We start from the raw sequence: 22,319 nt of genomic DNA on the forward strand, positions 1-22,319 counted from the left end.
GTGAAGCTTGACTCTGCAGCTACGATGACCAATAACCGTTCATGATAACCAGTACCTGGATTCGAGCTGTCCCACAAAGGATGTTGAGTGCTGCGGCATCGGTGACAGGATTGGACTCAACAAGCCTTGGCAACAGCAACCCATGCAGAAAGTGAAAAAATGCTTCGGTGAGGGCCAGCAAGGTCCGAGGGACTCACCAAGTGGTGGAGAGTCAGGGCACATCTAAAGCAATCAGGGAAACCCAAGTAAACTTAAAGTTGCCTTCTCAGGGACCCACCAGTTGATGGACCAGGGATCGCAAAGGTACCTTGAGTGAAAACATTAACGGCTGGCTCATGGAACACTCGCAGAGTGTAGGCCAGCAATCTTCAGTGGAAAAGGTGCTTGGGGTCTGGGCTACAAGTTACCCAATGCACAGTTTCAAGGAACGTCAAGAAGCGGATGCACTTGCACATGTGCACCATGTCCCGGAGTTCTGGTTCCCCGTTACTCACAAGGGCTGCAGGTCTCAGCTTCGTTGGAGACTCGGGTCAGCCTCTGAGAAGTCTGGAAATCCACCTCCTGGGCTGAAAATACTTTGGAGTCCGGTGAGAGCTTCAGAGATGCAGACCGGCAAATACTTTGTTGGTGCCTGCTAAGCAGGGGAGTGACTCCTTTACTCCAAGGGATTCTTCAATCATTTAGTTGTGTATATCGTCGAAGTTCCAGGATTCTGTAGCAGAGTTTCATCCAGGTGTAATCTAAAGTCCTATAGTTAGGGGTTCCTTTCTTATACCCAAGGAAGGGGTTGGACATACTCTGGGGGCCCACCTATGGGAGGCTTTGGAAAAAGGGGTGGCTACACCCATTTCCTTTGTCCAGTTTTGCACCAGAGCAGGGGCTGGTAGCCCCTGCAACTGGTTTGAACTGGGCTATGCACAGGGACATCAAAGGTGCCCCCAGAGCATACTTGAAAGCACTCTGGGAGTGCACCTACCCAGCCCCAATACACTGAAGCCTGTCTGGGAGGTGGTTACACCTCCCTGTGACAGGAAGCCTACTGTCCAGGCCTCCCCTGCCAGAGTTTCGTCCAGCAGCAGGAGGCCAGACTCGTGTCTGTGGCTGCAGCATCCATTTTGTGATGCCAGGGGTCTTTAAAACTGGTACCGGGTATACCGATGTGTACATGTCTCTGCCTCTAGAAGGTTGGAATTCTATCCCCGCCGCCAGGACTGGATTCCAAAGTGTTTGACACCAAACACAACATGTTTCTGTGCAGCAAATCCAAAGTTAGCATTTACCGCAAGGTTATGATGAACTTAAGAGTATATCGTCGGGCTGAATCACAGAACAGTCCCAGAGAATAGGTTCCGAAGACTGCAGAGGGGCCCTGCTCATGCATGGGCACCCTCTCACACAAAACCAAGCACTCTGCCTTCAGGATTGTCAAGGCCTGCCATAGGAGTGACTGATAGGTTTATATGTGTCATGGTGTAAGGTAGATATAGGTAACCTATATCTAAGAAGGAGTGCATGCACCACCCTACCCAGACTGCAGGAGCAGTCCTGGGGTGTCATTTTGGAAGGCTTCCCAGGGGTGGCTTAATACAGGCTGCAGCCCCTGTTAGGCCTCTGGGGTACCCATGCCCTTGGTACCTAAGGTACCATATACTAGGGACTCATAAGGGTAGCCCAGTAACCAAACTGGAGTGTACCTAAAGTACATGAAATCAATTGAGAGAGGAAGCAGCTAGGCTAATGATCGTGCCCAGCTTCTATTACCGTAATGTATCCCAAAGAAAACTGAATAAATACATGGAATTGTTACTGGGAGCACAGAACTATATCAGTACTGAACAGTAGCTAATAACCACTGGATTAACTTGTATCCTCGGTTTCCTGAGTAGCGTGTTACTTCCCATAAAGCATCACCAGTGTTAGTAATCACTATATAAAGGCAATTACAATTTATGGATACAGCTTTTATGGTATTTATTTCTTCAACATTTCCCTCTGTATTTATCCATTTCATTATGTCACCATCTTATTAGTATTTATCCACATGTATTTTGTACTTTGAGAATAAATTAAGTCATAAAAGGTTATATTTTCACATTTATTTAACTGACATACATGCACTCATACTTTGATGTCTGTCGTGTTTTTGTGAATTTGCAGCCAAATATAGCAAAACACTACACCCACAAATAGTAGCATCCCACTACAAATATATGTCAACATATGTCCGTGTTTAAGGCAATCTCATCCTGTGTTTTTAACTCTCCAGGCCATCTACCTGCTAAGTTTTTGTCCTGGAATTTATGAAAGATAGAAAGGAGAGGAGTCGCTCTCAAGGAGCCCAGTTTTCTGTATTTTTCCACTTTTAAAAATAAAAACAGACAAGAAACACATTGTTTTTCTGTCTATATTTCTTCAGTAAAAATTGAAAACAGGGAGCTTTAATTACAATACAAAGAGATTCTAACAATAGAACTCCTGTGCCACTTAGGTTGCAGGACACTCGCTATTCCTAGGCTTCTTATCTGCACGATTTCTGAAAGCAATAAAATAGCGCCCTTTGTAATAATATTCATAATAATAATTATTAGTAGTAAAATAGTTGTTTGTATATAGCGCTTCATACCACCCTTCTGCAGGTTTAAAGCTCTGGAAATAATAGCTTTCACAATGTCCTAAGTTAGGGTAATCAGTTATGGACAACCCAATACCAGACCCAAATCCAGCTGTAATATTTAGTGGGCCTGATTGCCAGAATCCTGGAGTATTCTTTGACCCACGTGCTTTGTAATCATTTCCACAGACAGATAAACTTCTTTATGGTTGCTCCTTGTGGAGACATTTTCCCCCTAAGCAGACACCCGTTCACCTACACCCCATCAAATTGTGTTATGATCCCTCTGAATTTCCAATATAAAGTAGATTTAATTCTGCCTGTGAAATCATTAGCTTTGCAGGAATTATCAGGGTGTGACATGCATGTCTCATATTCAAGACCCACTCCATCAGAATTTAATTTTACCCAGGTCAATAGCATGAGTAAATATAGCAATGAAGTATCCTCGTGGTTACGCCTTCAGCCAGACGAGGTTTATAACCAACAGCTCTATGTCTGCTTGGGTTTTCCATTTATTTATTGTTGAAAACCCCGAAATTACAGAGTGTAAAATTCCATTGATAGAAAATGTAAGACTGGCTGAAGTTTCACAAGTGACTTGAGGGCATTTGGTATTTATAAAAACCTTCTTACAATTGATAATAAGTGCATCCAAAAATGTTTTTTATAAAGCACTTAGGGCCTGATTTAGATCTTGGCGGAATGGTTATCCCGTCCTCCGTAATGTAAATCCCATAGGATACAATAGGATTTATATTTCGGCAGATGAGATATCCTTCACCCTTGTGGCACAGCAACCCATCCACCAAGATCTAAATAAGGCCCTTAGTTTTCAAAACATGCCCACCTCTTTTCTTTATTGATGCTCAGATGAATACAGCCATGCAACCCACATGTATGTGCCACGGTCAGGGTGAAGAGGCGCAAGGTCACACTGCTGATCAGGCCAGATTATGGGGGATGCCGTCCGACCTCACATGGCCTGCGGCTAAAAGGGTTATGTCCAGATTCTATAAATAGTAGTGAGACTTTATTCCCTCAGGTTCAGCCGCGAACTCTGCCTTGCCTTTTTAGTCTTTAGTCAATAAAAATATAGAAATTAGGTAGAAGCGCAAGACTTAAAAAATCAAAGAGGCCACAAGTAAAACAGTCACACTTTTTAAAACAACCATATGGTTGTTCAATCCTTACGAACAAAAAAAATTGATACACAAAATTGATATCTATAGATCGTCAGCCACCCCATTCCTGAAACGCATTTCTGAAAGCTTCATACATACATGTACTTGAATAGTACCTCTAGGACCACTAAAATATTCACTCTCAAATCAAGGATACAGTAAAGACCCCTGTTAAGTGTTAACAGAGATCATATGTTTACCAGGTCCATGTATGAGTGGCTCATCCAGACCAGGTTATTATTTGCATTCTGGGACTTGAAGTCTTGTTTATGCCATTATGCAATCAGCACTACAAGTCTCAGAATGCAAAGCAAAAAACTGAACTGGATGAGCAACTCACACATGAACCTGGGGTGCTTGAGCACTTTACCTTGACAAGGGCCAAGTCCCAAACGTTGTGAAAAAAAAAAACACTCAGACACTGATCTTTCCAATAAGTACCCAATACCTAACCATCATTTCACCAGGAAGATGTGAGAAAACAGAAATTAGCTCAGACGTATAAAGCCAAAGTAATAATCTGTCTTCAAACAGAGATAGTGAACATAGTCAACATTGATTGGCTACATCTGCACGGCCTATAGCTCATCTTTTGCCAAGGCAGCTATTTTTAGAAGGGATTTACATTGAAACAATCCTTCCATATCTCTGCTCCATGTTAGCAAAAATATTTCTAGTTCAAGCTGACCAAAAGTTACCAAATAATCACACCAAACTTGTGTTGGCACAGTGACAGACACTATGTCAAGCCTATCTTTAAACCTTTCAGTCACTGATCGCCTATGCAGGTGTTAGACTAGTGCTAATAGAGAGAAAACTTTGTCCAGACAATAATAATATCCACAATGGATTTGTCTGCAGCATGAAAAAGCTCCTGCATACATATAATTCCGACTGGAAACAATGATTTGTCTCTTTGTTATTGCCACCAAATTCCTGTAAAACCACCAATACTGTTCTCGGAACAGCTGTTGTTTCAAGAGGGCACTTGGAGAACAGAAAAACCCCAAACCTTTTCCTTCTCTATTTAGGTTCTGATGTCTTGAATTTAACAGTATTTCCCAGCAAGCCACTTTGGTTATACATATGTACTATAAAACAATGGTCTGCACCGTCTATTTTTTAATGGAAAGAGGTGCTTCTTCAGGCCTACAGTATGAACACAGTAAATCCGAAACTGAAGACCAGCTCTAAAACATAACTTGTATAGACATTACTTGAAGAGGGCAATTGAGGTTTATTTTGTACAAACTGTTTCCCTCTGTAAGTTAGACGGGAAACCGAGCCTCAAAGGTGTTTTGCAGTTCCAAAGCCTGCAATTCTCAAAAACTAAACATTTGCAACCACCAAACACCTTTTTAAAATACATCAAAGCGTTTTTACTGGTTGAAAAAGTATTTCTGACTCATAAAAGGGATTTGCCTTCCATTGTGAATCTCAAATAGTACAGAGTGATGAAAGAGGCATTCTCCTCTTGTTTGCAACCATTGACCAGTGACCACCCCGTGAGCAGGGGTGGCGACTGATTCACAATTGGTAAGCTGTCCCAGAAGGACAGGTTTCCCTTTGGGATTTGTCTCGGTGCTTCAGTGGAAGTGGACAGGTGTCCAGGGGAGCACTGACCACCCCTTTGCAGTGTGTTACTCTCTCGGGGCAATTACTTGAGCACTCAGATTTTTGTAGGGACAACTCTTCACATTTATTGTTTTACCTAAATTGCCAGTAGAGTCAAATAGTAACCTAAACCGAAAGCATTCTTCCTCCCAGTTTAAGGTCCTTTTCCCAGCTTTTAGACGTCGTTAATCTCCAGCCTAAGAGTTGCTGTGATGCCAAGTCCTGGGGCTCTTTCAATCCTTTCTCCTCTTGTCAGTCTGTTGGTTCCCTTTTCCTCCCTGTGTCTGTGAGCTTGGATCCAAGGGATACCCATGGGAGAGAAAGAAGATGTGGACAGAAGAGAAGCGACAGTGATCAGTTTTGTAAGGCCCAATCTCAATGTCATCTAAAGAGTCTTTATGATTTCTGCTCCATCAAGTCCTTTCAGTCTGTTTTCAGTGTCTTTCAGCATTTCTAGGGCCATTGTCTTGACAGTGCTCTGGGTTTCCCATCACAGGTTTCCAAAGGAAACACTTTTTAAAGTAGCACCTTTCCTGTTTGTAGACACACGGTGCTTTAAAAACAATGTTTCCCATTTTGGAATGCAAATGTAGGGATGGAGACCTGCTTTCCTTTGCCAGATTCGATCCCTGCAGTTACAGATACTCACAGTGGGCCGCAAATTGCGAAATGCTTATTTGTTTTCATTAGGCTGGTCATTGTGTAACCTCATACGAAAGGAGAATTTGTGTGCCCAATTAGTACATTGGTGACATTGCAAATTGCATTCTCAATCACAACTCAGTTTTGTTCATTCTGCACATCCCTGTGTGGCGCCAATGTTAATAAAATATTGTTCCTGCCTTCCGTGCAAAGTTACTTGTTGGTAATTGAAACTTTCAATGCGATTTGCTGAATATGCCTTTTGCATAGTGCTGGGACCCCTTTTGATTCAATGCGTGTGAAACTGACCGTGTAGTGAGACAACACAATTATTGGAGACGCAGGTTAATGCTGCATAATTTGCATTTTCTTGACCCAAATTTAGTCAACCCAGTTGCGCCATTTGGTCCACCAGTGCACCTTTCTATCTCTCTTGAATGAGGTGCCCCTGAACAGCAAACTTTCACCCTGCCTGGAATACTGATGAAAGAATAAAACACCTATCTTTTCATAACACTATGCCACCCATTGGCTGAAACACCCTGCCCATCAGAAGCAACCGGCCAATGCTTGGCTACCAGACACTGCGACCTTTCTCCCCCCTGTCTCCAAGACAGATATTGGAGGTGTGCTACCTACACTATGCTGTAATGGCTCTTACCTTTAATGTACCACCCAGCTATTAACTAGAGTCCTCGGTTGTCAGTTCTCCCCTACAGGAGTATCACTAATAAGTCTTCAGAGACCACCAGGTTAACCATTCTGGAAAATAATAAATATCCTACCCTAGCACTTGGAAACCAATGGCATTTCAGGTCATTCCATTTTCTGATGAATCTTATTAAAACCTCATCAGATCTACTGTACAAATACAACTTGTTAGCCTTTAGTTACATTTTAATGTAAGCCATTGCTCTGAAGTGGCTCTCCAATCATGCTCAGGAGATCCCAACTAAAAAAGATTTAACATTGGAGAAGGTTGAAATCAAGTGATGGGCTGGCTAGCCTCGGTGTTATCTTCCCCTCAATTATAGAAACTGACAATCTCTGAGAAATCCAAATGGTTTCAATGTGGAATGCTCCCTTCCTGCTGCATTTCAAAAATGCATTCCAAGCCTCTTTATGCACAATCTACCACAAGAGAAGTGACAACTTAAGTCATCTACCCAGTCAAAGTAAGTATTGAGCGAATATCATCCACAGAACATTGCTGCCTTGTTGCCCACTCTCAGTTCCATTTCTTATATTTGTATATAAACCTATCCCTTTGCAGCACCTATGCATACTGAATAGGCACCGGTAAGCACGTTTTGCTGTTCTCCTAATCACCTGAATTTTGAAGGTTTTCAGAGTTTGGCAAACTTGAAAAAACTTTCATAATTTAGGCCCTGGAGTTTCGGGAGCAGAAGGTAATGAGGTGCTGACATTATATTATTTTATGAAACTGTCAGTGGTTTCTTCTGAGGTTACTTGGTGATAATGTTATTTGACTATATTTAAGATTCTATGTCTGTGGAAATTACAGTAATATGATTTTTTTGGAATCTCTGATGAAGAAGTATTGAGGTGTGTATTAGAGTGAATATGGATGAGGGAATGCTATAAAATATCAGATGTGTTGAGGTTTATCAGGAACAAGTGTGTCAAGTGAAGATGTAATGGGGTGGCGAAGAGAGCAATCCCTGGGTTGGACTGCTTGTGAAAGACAGAGAGATTTAGAGTGAGGTTTGAAGTTTGTTTCAACTCCTGCAGGTGATCCTGCTTCGTTCTGATGTCAAACACTTTATTTTAGGGATTGGATAAACGTTTTATGCTCTGGTCAATAGAGAGTTGCTGTAATAAAGTATCAGGTGAGTAATCATACCCTTCATGCAAATCCAGCTTCTGGTTGGCCGCGATTTTCTGCGGAGAGTCTGTGTGGGTCCTGTTGTTTTCATGGTGTTGGACTGGACCTAGAAGTTGAATAACAGAGGGAGGAAGTATTGAGGCTTGGTGGTAGCCACCGACAGGCTGTGGTCCTGACTGCCTTGATTTATGTTGACATTATGTGCCTGGTATCATCCCTCAAGGGATTTATGAGTGATAAGGGAGAGATGAGTGGAGAGGAGATAGTGTTTCCCTGTAAGGGATGTTTATGTTCTTTAACCGCTTAGCTGCGTCGAACGTTCAGCACCCAGTGCTGAACGTTCGAATAACGAGCGCTGGCCCGTCGGCCAACGAACGTTCGCAGCACTGGGGAGGTAGTGCTGCCGTCGGCCGTTGGCCGACGGCAGCGCTTAAGGGGTTAAGACGTAAAAGAAAAAGCTTAGTGCTTAGTGCATCGGTCGAGAAAGTTATGTCTTTAAAAAAATAATAAGTGTAGATCAATATTAATGAAGCCCATTTAGGAAGGTATTTGCCATTGTTTTAAGGTTTCTGTATTAGCTTTCAGGGCTTGAGTTTAGCTGAATGTGGGGGTAGATTTCGAAAGGACCCGGGAACTCTTTGGTGTTATTGAATGCATTCTGGAGATGGATCTGTACTGAAAACTTCTTTGTTTTAGAGCTGTGGCCCATATTAAAATCAGGCAAAAACATGACATGTAGGTTGACCGTGAAAAGCAGATTAGTAATGAGTCCGCCACTGTTGGACAGGGAGAAAAAGCCAGAGAGAGAAAATGTGCACCAGTATGACCTCCCATTTGGTTGTCAACATAATGAGAAGAAAGAGAGAAATTCCCTCTTTTTTGCAACATCAGTATGAGTGAGGAAAACCACTATGCCCAAAGCCATGTTTATGGCTAGAACCACTATTATATGCAAAATCACACTGAGCTATAAATCACCCTTGGTGCAAATGAGGCAGGATGGTAGTATCATGGTAGGAGTAATGTCACTGTTAGTTGCAACAACATCAGCAGGCTTATAGAAACACTTTTAAGAGCTCAAATCATATTGAACTGTAATACAGTTAAGTGCAAATATTGTTTTAGATACAAAATCACATTAGGTGCATATTGGCCCTTGTGGCAATATCCAGTATTTTTAGTAGCACAAACATAATTTGGAGAAAAAAATATCTATGTCCGAAATCACCTTTGGTTCAACAGTAGCAGGAATGTAGAGACACTTTCAGGTGCAAAAGAACATCTAGCAGCAAAAATTGCAGGTATGAGTATGTATGTATATATGTATATATATATATATATATATATATATATATATATATATATATATATATATATATATATATATATATATATATATTTATATATTTATATATATATATATGTACAAAATCAGTAATGTGTCATCACATTCAAATGGAAAAGCAGTCCGTATGGAGGGTATGGCTCCACATTTCATGGGCATCAAACTGAACTGTAAAATCACTGTTGGTCCTACGTCACTGTGATTGATGAAAACCTTTAACTGCGCAAATAATATGTAGGTGTAACAACATTTTTAGGGGCAACATTATCCTTGTAGCAACATCAGCAGGGTCATGAAAACACTTATGGGAGCACAAATAATATTTAGAAGTAAAAACAATTAGGTCAAAATAAACAGCACTGTGGTATTTCAATCAATCAATCAGGTGTATTTGCAGAGCGCGCTACTCACCCGTTAGGGTCTCAAGGCGCTGGGGGGGGTGGTTGCTACTGCTCGAATAGCCAGGTCTTGAGTTGTTTCCTGAAGGAGAGATGGTCCTGGGTCAGTCGTAGGTGGATGGGGAGGGAGTTCCATTTCTTAGCCGCCAGGTAGGAGAAGGATCTTCCTCCTGCGGTGGCTCTGCGAATGCGTGGGATGGTGGCGAGGGCGAGGCTGGTCGAGCGGAGCTGGCGGGTGGGTGTGTAGAATGTGATGCGGTTGTTGAGGTACTTGGGCCCCAAGTCGTGGAGAGCCTTGTGTGCATGGGTGAGGAGTCTGAACGTAATTCTCTTGCTGACGGGGAGCCAGTGCAGGTGTTTCAGGTGGGCAGAGATGTGGTTGTGGTGGGGGATGTCCAGGATGAGTCGTGCGGAGGCGTTCTGTATGCGCTGGAGTCTTTTCTGTAGTTTGGCTGAGGTTCCCGCGTTGAGGGTGGTCCCGTAGTCCAGTCGGCTGGACTGCTTGAATCATATTTAAGTGCAAAATCATCCTTTTAGCAACATCAGTATGAGGATGCAAACACTTTTCGGAGCACTTTATGCCCATTAAAAGTACTACACCAAAACCCCTGAATATGTAGGCCTCCACCACTACCTCCCTGCCCCCTCAGCAGGTCTAGCTTTGCCTCCATTTTTCCTCTCCCTCTGGGTGTTTGTTGTTGCTTTCAATAAACGAAGAGCAGATTCCCTGTTGAGACGTGCTGAGACCTGTTGGGTGTTGGGAGACACAAGCTAAGTGTTTAGTTCTAACTCGATTTGTGCTCCTAGGTACACACATCACTTCCTGCATTTGCCCCTTTCTGCCCCCGTCCTCTGTCCTTGTGTAGCATGCCCCCCGCCCCCTTATCTATGACCTATAAAACACGCCCCTCTCCACTGCGCCAATGTTCTGGTGCTTTGTGCTGATTTAGTAAAGCGAAGAGCATCAAACACACAGATGATGGAAGGAAGATTAGCCAGTGCCTAGCCCTGCTCTGCCTATTCTAAAGGTGTCATTGGTTCTCTGCAGAAATGTAACCCCGGCGTTCTGTTTGCATCTGTGATACTAAATAAGTAAGGAAGCGCCTCAGTGGGTCCATGCATTTCTTGCAGAGCTCTGGTTAGAATTTGTAGTTTCCAATTGGCGTGGCGCTATCAAGCCCGTTTTAAAACAAGTTGGTGTTCACCATTATGAGACACTGCACGCGTTTTCAGACAAAATATGTTTCCAGTACGTTCTAGTTTTAATTGCGTGCAGTTATTGATTGTGTACTATTAATACAAATAATATGTTTACCACCCTGGTAGCACTTGCTACCGCGGTGTCACCATCTCATAGTATTGTTAATAACAGGTGCCCCTTTTGCCTAGCTCCACGGGGTCATTGTGATAAGTTTCAGCTCCCATGTGAAATTTCCCAGTATCCAAGAAAGGTAAATACTTTCGTTTTCAGAGCTCTTCCTCTGGGGCCCTTCTCGCCCGTTCGGTCTGCACACGCCTGCGGTACTGCTCTGTGCTGCCTCACCAGTTACCCCGACCAATGCCATCCTAACACTGGCGTCCAAGCAGTGGCCTGGACTTTAATCCGCAGATAATAAGTGATAGCCTAGTAAAGGTAAATCAGCCTTTCATTATTCCTAGGTCGATACAACGAGGGTTGTCAGTTGTGCAATGCCTTTACGCGGTTTTACACCTCTGTGTAAGAATAGGACTACGTCATCAGACTAAAAAAAGCAAATATTTTAATAGTGACAATAGGGATCGGTGGCCTGAGCTCCAGCTGCTCACAAAATCTGGTTGCTCTGGACGTCATTAATTCTATTTCTTCTAAAGGAAACTCAGCCATCTATCCTTCAGAGATTGGTAAACTGCGGACCACGCACTCAATAATAGCAGCATTTGTTATGTGCAGTGCTTAGACACTGCACACGTGCGGTAAGTAGCTCTATGTAGTAAACACGTTCTTCTGTTCCAAAGGTCCCCCTGATTGTGACAATTTTAGGGGCAGCATGAATTCGGAATATTAAGTAAAGAAATTAGCGACAGCTTTCACGTGAAGTCTGTTTGCGAGGCAACGCCCTGAGATGTGGCCTCCTCCAGCCTGTATCTGACCGAAGCGCTATCCTGCCGTGACTGCCTCTTGACGGCACCCTGCCAGACTGCGACTGACCCCGCCCTGATGACCCTTCAGATGCATCACCCGATTCCTAACTAACTGACCTTAAGGCGGCGGCATCAGTTTGCCTTTACGCGACTGGGTCTTGCGAAGTCCACTCACCTTTCCTGAGACCCACTGAAGACTCAGCTACGAAGAAGCGCGAAATGTGGAGCAGCAGAAAAAAGAACCCGAAACTAACGCACGGGGGAGAAAACGAGCAGCAATAACACGCAGTTCGCAAATGTAACGCAGGAGACAAAACTGTTCGTAAAGAGCACTCGAGATCACGCGGCGCAGACCCCCGGGGTGACAGTGGCCTCTACCGCCCCCAAATGTGTTTCAGTATTTTGGGCATAGGGCTGCTGAGGTGTGCTGGAATGTCTACGGTGGCACTTCAGTAAAAAAATCAGTCCGTCCCTGAAGGTTTCGTAATTGTGTGACCCCAACTGAATCATCTTACGTACCTATTGATCATATCCAATAGCTGTCGAACAGGTGACTGCTTTAAAGCTCGCTTTCAGCCCTTGATCTTATTACATTAAAATTACTTTCTGGTCTCACTGAAACCAGTGTGTGTGTGTGTGTGTGTGTGTGTGTGTGATGCTTGCACTGCTGATGCCCATGTGGTGGTGCCTGTCCTGGTATGTGTAGAGAAGCATTCACTGTGCTGTACCTAGCCTCTGTGTTCAAAGTAGGCGTGCACACGACCCTTGCTCCTCAGCACAGTGCGCGTTACTGCCTTTGCCCCTAGCCTCTGTGTTCAAAGTAGGCGTGCACACGACCCTTGCTCCTCAGCACAGTGCGCGTTACTGCCTTTGCCCCAATCGTTCTATCACAGGGAAGCTGGTACGGACTGAGGCACAGCGGTATCTCGTGTGTGTGTGCGCGTGTGCATGTGTGTGCGTGCCCGTGTTTGTGTGTAGCGAGAGCATGCTCTGCTGCTTCCTGTGCTGCTCGTTGAGCCCTGTGCGGCTCCCATTTGTGCTCGGCGCGGTTCCATTCTCGGGACCCTGGACAGCTCCCCCTCTGCCCCCTGCCCTCTCCCCTTGCGCCTTTAGCTGTTCCCGCTTCACCTGCTGGTTCCAATAGTTTTGGATTGGGTACAGTAAGCAGGCGTGCCCTAAGGATCGCTCACGGCACAGGTACAGCACAGGCCGAAACCGAGCAAGCTTCCCCGACGAAGGGCATCTAGGTGGAGGGGCAGCAATGGATGCTTCTCTAAGAACACGCACACCATTCTTGTAGGAGGGAATAAGCTTCATTTATTGCTACGCAAGTGGTACCTCCGGTATATGACTCAATCCTTTCAGTGCTGCAAAGCCAAAAGGACTGGCATTGCCAGTGCTTGTAATGCTGAGCTCTGAGGAGGGTGAACTATGCCCAAGATGACCTGCTTTCATCACGCCAATGCTAGTGAGATTGCTCAGGGAGTTAATGGGCGCACTATAAAGATCTCGTGTAACCTGCAAACGAAAGCATTTAGAGCAAAGATCTAGAATTGAGAAAGAATTGAGTAACGCACTTTGACTTTGAAGATATATCAAGATCAATGTTTGTATTTGTTTATTTGTGAATTATCTTTCACGCATGCATACGTGGCCTTCTGGGTGTAAGGCTCTGCCTTAGGACATCCGTTGTATCCATCTACCTGTGCCTACAGCTCTGCTTGGCCATCAGCGGATCCTTGCATTCGTTGGGTAAAGGACGCTTCAGACATTCCTTCTCCCTCTCTGATCTCGGACCCGTGTGGGTTTCAGTCGTGCGCAGTAGGTTCCATGCCTGGGATGGCCTTTAACAGCTTCATGCCATTGATTGGCTCACATAGTCTTCAAGGCATCGACTTTGACAATGTCCCATAGAATCTGTGCTGCGGGTTTGACCATAGCAAAAAGAACAATTGATGGGCAGAATACAGAACAATGTCATACATTCACCCCAGTACAGAGATCTGGGCCTAAATTGATCGTTTTTTTGCTCACCATGCCATTCCAGTTTGGACCCAGCCATATGCAAATCAGTCTTGACCCTGCACTCAATGGGAACAGTCAAGCCCGAACTGCCAGGCCAGGTCCTCCCTGGACTGGAAACAAGCATCTTAGGGCCGGTTTCAGGCTTTCATCCCTCATCAGCCAGGATAGCTTGACTCCAGTGGCATGGAGAGCACGGGACCCACGTCTAGGCATACCTTTCCCACTCGGGGTGACAAATGCTTTCTCGCCCTAAGTGTGCCAGGTATGCCCAGATGTGGGTCCTGTGCTCTCCATGCCACTGGAATCAATCTATCCTGGCTGAAGGGGGGTGAAACTCCGAAACCGGTCCTAGGATGCTTGTCTCTGGTCTAGGGAGGACCTGGCTTGGAGGTTTGGGTTGGACTGTTCCAATGAGGCACAGGGTCAAGACTGATTTGCATATGGCCAGTTCTAAACGGGGGTGGCATGGTGAGCAAAAGAATGATGGATTTAACCCAGATCTCTTGACTGGGGGTGAATGTTTAGAGTTGTTCTGCATTCCGTCCATCAATTGTGTGTCTTTTGCGGGTCTGACCATAGGCTGCGCCCTCACCACAAGACACCACAGTTCAACAGGATTTTGGGTGTAGGGTGTGGCCTTCAACTCATGCTCTTTACTCAGTTGCCTCCTCTGAGGACCCAAAGTGCACTTTCTTTGACTATGTTTCTCAGGCTGAGGGCAACAAGAGAAAACAAACAAAACAGGTGATGGACCGAATGTGGATCAATGCCACACATTCACCCCAGTCCAAAGATCTGGGCCCAAATCCATCGTTTTTAAGCACTGGCTTTTGGAGTTCAGACTGGACTGTTCCCATGGGGCAACAGGGTCAGAGCTGATTTGCATATCGCCATTGTCTAACCCAGGGTGGTGTGGAGTGCAAAAGAACGATGGATTTGGGCCCAGATCTTTTGACTGGGGGAATGTGTGACATTGATCCACATTCGGTCCATCACTTGTTGTTTTTGCAATTGCCGCCCTAAGTGCGCTGGGGATGCCCAGACGTGGGTCCCAGGCACTCCACACCACTTGGAGTCAAGCTAGCCGGGCTGATGAGAGGTGTTACCTCGAAACCGGTCCGGTCCTCGGATGCTTGATTCCGTTCTGGGAAGGACATGGCTTTTGTAGTTCAGACTGGACTGTTCCCATGGGGCAACAGGGTCAGAGCTGATTTGCATATCGCCATTGTCTAACCCAGGGTGGTGTGGAGTGCAAAAGAACGATGGATTTGGGCCCAGATCTTTTGACTGGGGGAATGTGTGACATTGATCCACATTCGGTCCATCACTTGTTGTTTTTGCGAGGGCAACAAGAGAGTCCTTTTGCTACTGCCCGACCCCTGGAGCCTGCTTGATCCATCCTTTGTCCAAGCCCTGTGACTGGTCCTTCTTATTCCAGGGCATGTCCGTGAGGCCAGTCCTCCTTCCCTTTGCGCCTGCAGGACACTCATATTTGCCCTAGAGCTGGGGTCTGTCAGCAGAGGGGAAGGCATCTGGCCTCATCCTGGGCCCTGTCCACAAACAGTACCTGCTGTGCAGGACCATCAGTTCTGCCCAACAGTTGTAGGCTGCATAAAGTGGCAGTCATTGCAGCCTTGCATTCAGTAATCTGATCTCAGCACTGATTAACGGCCTGTGCTAAGAAAGCCTTGTACAAAAGACTACATTTTTAAAAGCATTTGTTTTGACGTAAACATATATCTGCGTAATGGAATTGGTGATATACACGTCATTAAGCACATCATATATTTTTATATTTTTACGCATTATTACAACTATTATTGAACAATACAGCACATACCAACATGTAATGCTCCCAGCAGTGCCTTCTGGAAATTCCTTTATATATCTTTCTAAGTTTCTCTTTAGGAATTATGAATTTCAATGAGCATTCCTCAAAGTAGTGTTTATTCTAATTTGTGTAATTGAAACAAAAGGATGCAGCACGACTGCTAGATTTACAGAAACAACTAGTGCGGTCTGCGGCCCTTTTGATTCTGACTCTACAGGGGCACAGAGAGCAAGATTTACTCATATTTAACGCAGCCCGGCGACAAAAGTAACGCCGCGCACCACGCACCACGCACACATCCATGCACTACAGTGCCAGAGAGGATGCTTGTGTGTGTGTGTGATGGGAAGCATAGGGCTTGTACTAGAAGGATGACAACCCATTACAAAATACTATTCCTAGACCTAGTTTAAAACGTTTCCAAGTGTGTGTATGTTACGTTGTACAGCACACATGCAACATTGGAAAAGTCTGGAGAAAAGAACACATTTGGCTCGAGGCCAGGTTTATCTTCTTTGGAATACCTGGCTTTGCATCAAAATCGGTAGGTGGTTGCATGGGAATGCCCCTGTGCCACCGTGACTCAGTTTACCCCAAAGTAGAGCATAGAGCTATTTTAAGTTTTGTGCTGGAAAATAATTCCTAGGGCAGATTTACTAACATTTCACACAACGCAGCACAGCAGCCAAAGTTGCTGCACTGCTCTGTTTTATAAGGGAGAGGGAAGAACTAAGATATAGTGCTGTTTTTCCCACTCCATGCGCTGGCGCACTTTGGGCTGCCATTCTCCAATGCACACACACTTGTACCATAGTGCACGGATGTGTGCGTTTTATCAAGCATAGTTTTTGTACTGGAAAGGGACGCATCCTATACAAAAATGATACCCCCCCCCCCCCACATTGTATGTGTCCTGTACAGTACAGCCGATTTTGGTACAGGGCCGATTTTGCAGCTACACTGCAAAATCGGACCCACCCATGCAGCGCACCGGGAGATTGCCCGGAGCCCGCTATGGCCAGTCCGGCCCTGGCAGAGCAGTTAATTTTTTCACCATACAGGGGAAGATAATGGGTCCCCTCAGCTATGTGTGTGGAGGGCAGGCATCTCTTTCTCTTGGGTGACCACATGGATCTGTTTTTCCCACATTCCATAGGGCAGTGCATGTAGCACCCTGCAGTGTGGAAGATTGTACAGTAACAAGTTTCCTCATGGCAGGAATCACTTTGAGACATTCTTGAGAGGTCAACAGATTCATTCTTGAGAGGCGAATACTCGATAGGGGGCCACGGGAGACTTAACAATAATAATAATTCCATTTGTAAAAAGCGAACATATCACCCCCATTAGGGTTGTTAGGTGCTGGGGATCGTCGGGGAGATAAAGTGAGCTATTCCTCAGAGTCAAATGATGCTGAGCTGGACTGCTGCTGGCGGCAGGGATCCAACCTTGAAATCAATGCTCAGGAGTTAGCCGCTCTGGCCGCGGAACCACATCTCTCCCTTGCAGCATCAGGACGCTGCACACATTTTGATCCTCAACACTTGGACAAGGATTGAGAGAATGGAAGATGAACGTATATGAAGGGAGGTGAGACAGCCACTGAGCTTGCATGGTGGTGGATGCTAGGGGATGAGAAGGCTCTGCTCCCTGTGCTTTGCGCCACAGCTCGCAGGCAACCCTTGTGATGTAAGGAGGGGTGGGCGAGGGTGGATTCCTTTGTATCAATTTACATCTTTGTTCACAGCCCCGAGGAAACAGAAGAGATAAACTCCTCGGAACACATGTTGGCTGTTGTATGGTGGCCATTTTAGGAAAATGATTCTTGTGTCATGTTTAAAAATTTAAAAAATAAAATAAACAAATATATATATATATATATATATATATATATATATATATATATATAAAAACACATATTCTTGATTGATTATTGTGTATCAAACAGCAATAACATTTTGAAATAAAAGGGTGTTCTAAAAATTGATAACATTTTATGAAATGATTGTATGACTTGCATCAAAAATTAATACCCTTTCGAGGTGTTACAGTGTAAATAACATAATCAATACATGTTTATATTAAGCCTGCCGTAGCACAAATTCATATTTGGGGGCAGATTTACAATAACTGGCGCATCCCTGCATATCAGCAGGGATGTGCCAGTTATTGTCCACTGCAGCTCCGCCACCCTGGATGCGCCGCATTTACAATGCGGCACAGCATGGGGCAAAAACGGCACAGATGCGTCACGCATCTGTGCTGTAAAAGTGGCGCATTGCTGGAGTTGCGTCGCAAGCGTGACGCAGCTCCAGCAATGCTCTGAGGGCCCTATCTCCACAATGCTGCGTCAATCCTTACGCCTGCTTCAAGCAGGCGCAGGGTTGTGACGCAGCATGGGCCCAAAAGTGACTCAGCCACTTTTGGGAGGCTTTCCTGTGCCGGAACGTTACCCCCCCCCCCCCCCCCCCCCCACCCCTGCGATGGAACGCCTCCTTTTGGTGCAGGGCTTTACAACGTGACGCATCTGGTGGGAGATGCGTCACGTTGTAAATACCCCGCACCATAGCGCATCTTTTACGCCACCGCTGCGTCACAAAAGTGATGCAAAGGCAGCGTAAAAGAGGCACAGGGGGCTTGTAAATCTGCCCCTAAGTGTTTGGCATCTCAAGAAGGCAGGGTTGACTTTTGAGCTTTTTACATTTTAAACAAACTCACAAATGGAGCATGTTACATCTGAAGAATACTTGAATACTCAACATGGGGTACCAGGAAGGTATTAGTTAAATTTTCATGAAAAGTAGTGAATGCAGGGAACAGGCTCGCAGCAGAAATTGATGGAATTTTAAAAAGCCTGGGTAGGGCACACAAGATATGCTGGTGAGCATTATCTGTGATCATGCACACATGTGTTGTCTTTTATCCAGAAGTGGCACCAGTAAGTGTTTAACTCTCTTTTATCGCACAGGACGGATACATGGACTTCATGGAGTACGTGGCAGCTCTGAGTCTGGTCCTCAAGGGCAAGGTTGAGCAGAAACTGCGGTGGTACTTTAAACTGTATGACGTGGACGGCAACGGCTGCATTGATAGGGGAGAGCTGTTGAACATCATCAAGGTGAGTGATCTGAAGCTTTCTTGCTATTGCGTTGAGCATAGTCAGGGATAACACCGCCTACACGCGGCTTGCCCTTTGATGCCTCTGGCCATGCCCTTCCAATGCCTCAGCACAGCGACCTTGAAGGAAGTGGCAGCTACCCTTCTGCTGGACGCGCAGTATCAATTTAGGGCCAAGTGTAGGAGCCAGGCTTAGCTCTGTTAACTTTTTAGATTGACAATTTATGTTATGCCACTTTTAAAATCCCTCTCATTTTTTTTGATTGACATGATGCTGTAAAGCATGATCTATTGTGGCTGCTTCTCCTGGTCATAACACTCATAAACATAGTTGCTAAAGACATTAGTTGAAGGCACTCTATCTAGCACAGTCACTGAGTCTATCATCACTGTTGGCCAAAGGTCTTATGGGCATGGGTTTCTCTTGCACTACCTGCCACCCCCTTCCACTAGAGGTTGGTGTGTCGTGTTGCTAATGTCAGGCATCTGTGCATTCATAAATAAGCACGTCTTGGGGTGTAAGCAGCTCAAGGGAAGGATTGTCCAAACGTTGTGGCATCTCTAGCCACAAATTTCATGTCTGACAAAGAACATTAGTGTCATCAGGTTTGACAGATTTGTAATCGTCTCTCACATCTTTGAGTGTTTTTTTCATTCCTCTATATGTTAGTAGGTGGATTTAATTTTCAGCTCACATTTAGCCACCATTCTTTTCCAAATGTGTTCGATGTGTGGCAGTCCCACTGCTTAGACTTTTTGAGCATTCTACTCTTGCCAAGACTAAACAATATATAGTAATAACCACAGACGACAGGCTTCATAGGAGATCTCGAGGTACAATGTACTTCGTACTGTAAGCAAAGGGGCCCAGACAGGTGATTTAAAAAAACAAGCATTCGCAAGTCCAATAGGTCTTGCCTTTGAGAACGACTGGCTTTGCTAGTGTCTTTCAGACTTGCCGTATAACAATGGTAAGATGCTATGAAGCGTGGCAAAAAGTTAAAAACAAAAAAGGCGTGACTTCACCATTGTATAGGTGCATGCATGGTCTATTAGGAATGTGCACCTACACAATGATGCAGATAGGAAAACAAATAGAAGTAGCCGAAAGGTTATTTTAAGTCAGAAAAGTCAACAACACATTGCTGCCTGGTTCTTGGCAACAAAAAAAAAAGATTATAAAAAAAATTGTTGGTTGGGTAGGAGGCAGCAACGGGGTGTAGCTGCGGGGAGCAGCACCCGCAAGAGCTGCACACAAGCAAGAAAGCAGGGGGAAAAGAAGCACAAAAGGGTGAGCACTACATGGATGGCCAGGGGAGAAGGGACAGCAACATGGAGCGAGGTGGAAGGGGGGAGAAAAGCATATGAGGGAGACTGCTGGAAAACACATGCACTTTCATGGGTGCTTAACCAAAAAAAGGAGGGCTTGAAAAGTAAGCAATAGAAGAACACAAGTAATGAGGCAAATGAATAAAAATCAAGCAAAAGAGAGTGACAATAAAGCAGCCAATGATAAGCAATGGGTGGGCTCTAAACCCAAGGTAAGTCACACAAGTGACTTGTTCTGCATAGTAGGCGAAACCTAAAAAAAGATTCAATACAATTTTAATTAGTAAGACACACACAGAAACACAATAGTGATCAAAGCTGCAAAGGAATGCTGCAATACACAAAAAGATATCAAAGCTCAATACATGTCCTTGTGAAAAATGTCTGTATAATGTAAAGTCCCATACGTTACCTCAATACTGACCGACAGGAACTCTTTCAGAGAGATAGCTATCAGTAGCCTCTAATCCACTCTGGTCCTTTGTTTAAGATGATCAGACAGTCACCTTTACATCACAAGCATTGCTATAACCCATAGGTCCAACAATTTCTAAGTGAAAGTGCTTCTTTATTGATTGGACGTGTATATATTTGTTTCAGTGGATAAATGAGTGAAAGTGAGAACGTATAAACATGTGGATGAGGGAATACATGGAAAGGCGATTGACTTCATGGATACCTAATGCATGAATGCACTGATGTATGGTCAAATGGATGAGTGCATAGATGGATGGATGGATGGATGGATGGATGGATGGATGGATGGATGGATGGATGGATGGATGGATGGATGGATGGATGGAAAGATGACTGAGTGCATTGAACAATTGTATTGTATGGTATTGTGGTGTTTATATAGCAGTTCATGCCAAATACAAGACACCAAAGTCCGTTATCAGATGAGTAGCATGCTAAACCTTGGTGAGTGCGTGGTTGGAAGAATATAGTATTTGTTGTGAACACAGGTGAAGAAAATGTTTTGCGATTTTATGCGAGTGACCAGAGACATGCTTTTATCTTGTTGTGTGATACAGCATCTACCAGTGTGATGAAGGATGACATGTGAGAGACAGAGGAGAAAAGTACTTTAGTAGTTAGCCGAGATCTAAACCAGGCATTTAGTACCTAGATGTCCATATGGAAGAGAAAAATGCAAACAATCTCCAAAGTGTTTAGATTTTTTCGCTTTCTTCATCAATCCTATTCGGTAAAAGGGTGTCCATAAGTCAAAGTCCCATCCAAATATCCTTAGTCAGAGATTGCAAATCCTGATCAGCTCTGGCACAGTTACAGCTTAGAAGTTATCAGCAAATGAATTACTCAATGTATATAGTTCACTTATACAGTGAACACCGTTAACGGTGACGCTGTACATTGAAATCCCTTTGAGAAGAATATGAAGAAGCTTACACTGACACTGTAGCATGATACCCATTTTGATGTCTAATGGTGGACTCCTATAAGGCTTGATGTTAATTGCCCACCTTTATAGCAACACTAATTGAACTTGCAGTACAGGTTTTGTAGGGACACTTTGCTTGGAGGCTTGATTCTGGTTTTTCCAGAAAAACGCAATGTGTACTTTGCAGACACCTGGCTCTTTTTCTTTCCTGGAGTAATTCAAAACATAAGTTATGTGAGTGATATTTCCTCATACAGCACATTTTTTGATGAATAATTACACACTCCTTGTCTTGAAAAGATGCATTGAATTCTCTTTGTCTCCTCAAGTATTTGTTTGATTTTCTTGTAATCATTGGCACAGAGTCTTCAAAGTTCTAAATACCTCTTGAATTCAAGTGATGAGAAATAAGAATTATTAGGGAGTAAGTTTGAACGTATTTAAAAGCTTGCACAAAATGCTATGCTATCAAACACTATCTCAGAGCTACAATATCTGAAGCAGGGCAAGAATTTGCATTAAGCGCTCATGGTGCTCCTATAGTCCAACTTGCAGATGATTACGGAGTGAGTGTTTGCCTGGGATCCGTTTCAAGATCTTCCTCAGCATCTTCAGGGTTTGGAAGCAGGATGCAGTGACTGACAGCATTGATCTGTGTGGCTATTTTAAGTTTCCTATCAATGATTATTCTGAAGTTCCTGCCATGGGTGCTGGGGCAGGTGTGGGTCTGAGCTCAAACGGCCACCAGTTGGAGTGCCACGGTGAACCTTCTTACTGAAAATTATGGCTTCTGCCTTGTTGGTGCTAAGCTTGACACCTTGCGAGTTCAGTCATGGAGGCAGTGAACTTGTTTC

At 44.4% G+C, this 22,319-nt stretch overlaps 1 protein-coding gene across 1 annotated transcript in view; it reads left to right on the forward strand.

Annotated features, from left to right (window-relative positions):
• GUCA1A (guanylate cyclase activator 1A) overlaps positions 1–22,319 on the forward strand; it is a 68,346-nt gene that overhangs the window by 5,086 nt on the left and 40,941 nt on the right. The window contains exon 2 of the mRNA XM_086923359.1: positions 18,586–18,735. Within this exon, the coding sequence (XP_086779485.1) occupies positions 18,586–18,735 (150 nt within the window). The remainder of the gene's footprint in view (positions 1–18,585; positions 18,736–22,319) is intronic.

Source organism: Lissotriton vulgaris, chromosome 5, assembly GCF_964263255.1.
Source record: "Lissotriton vulgaris chromosome 5, aLisVul1.2, whole genome shotgun sequence".
Taxonomy (NCBI): domain Eukaryota; kingdom Metazoa; phylum Chordata; class Amphibia; order Caudata; family Salamandridae; genus Lissotriton; species Lissotriton vulgaris.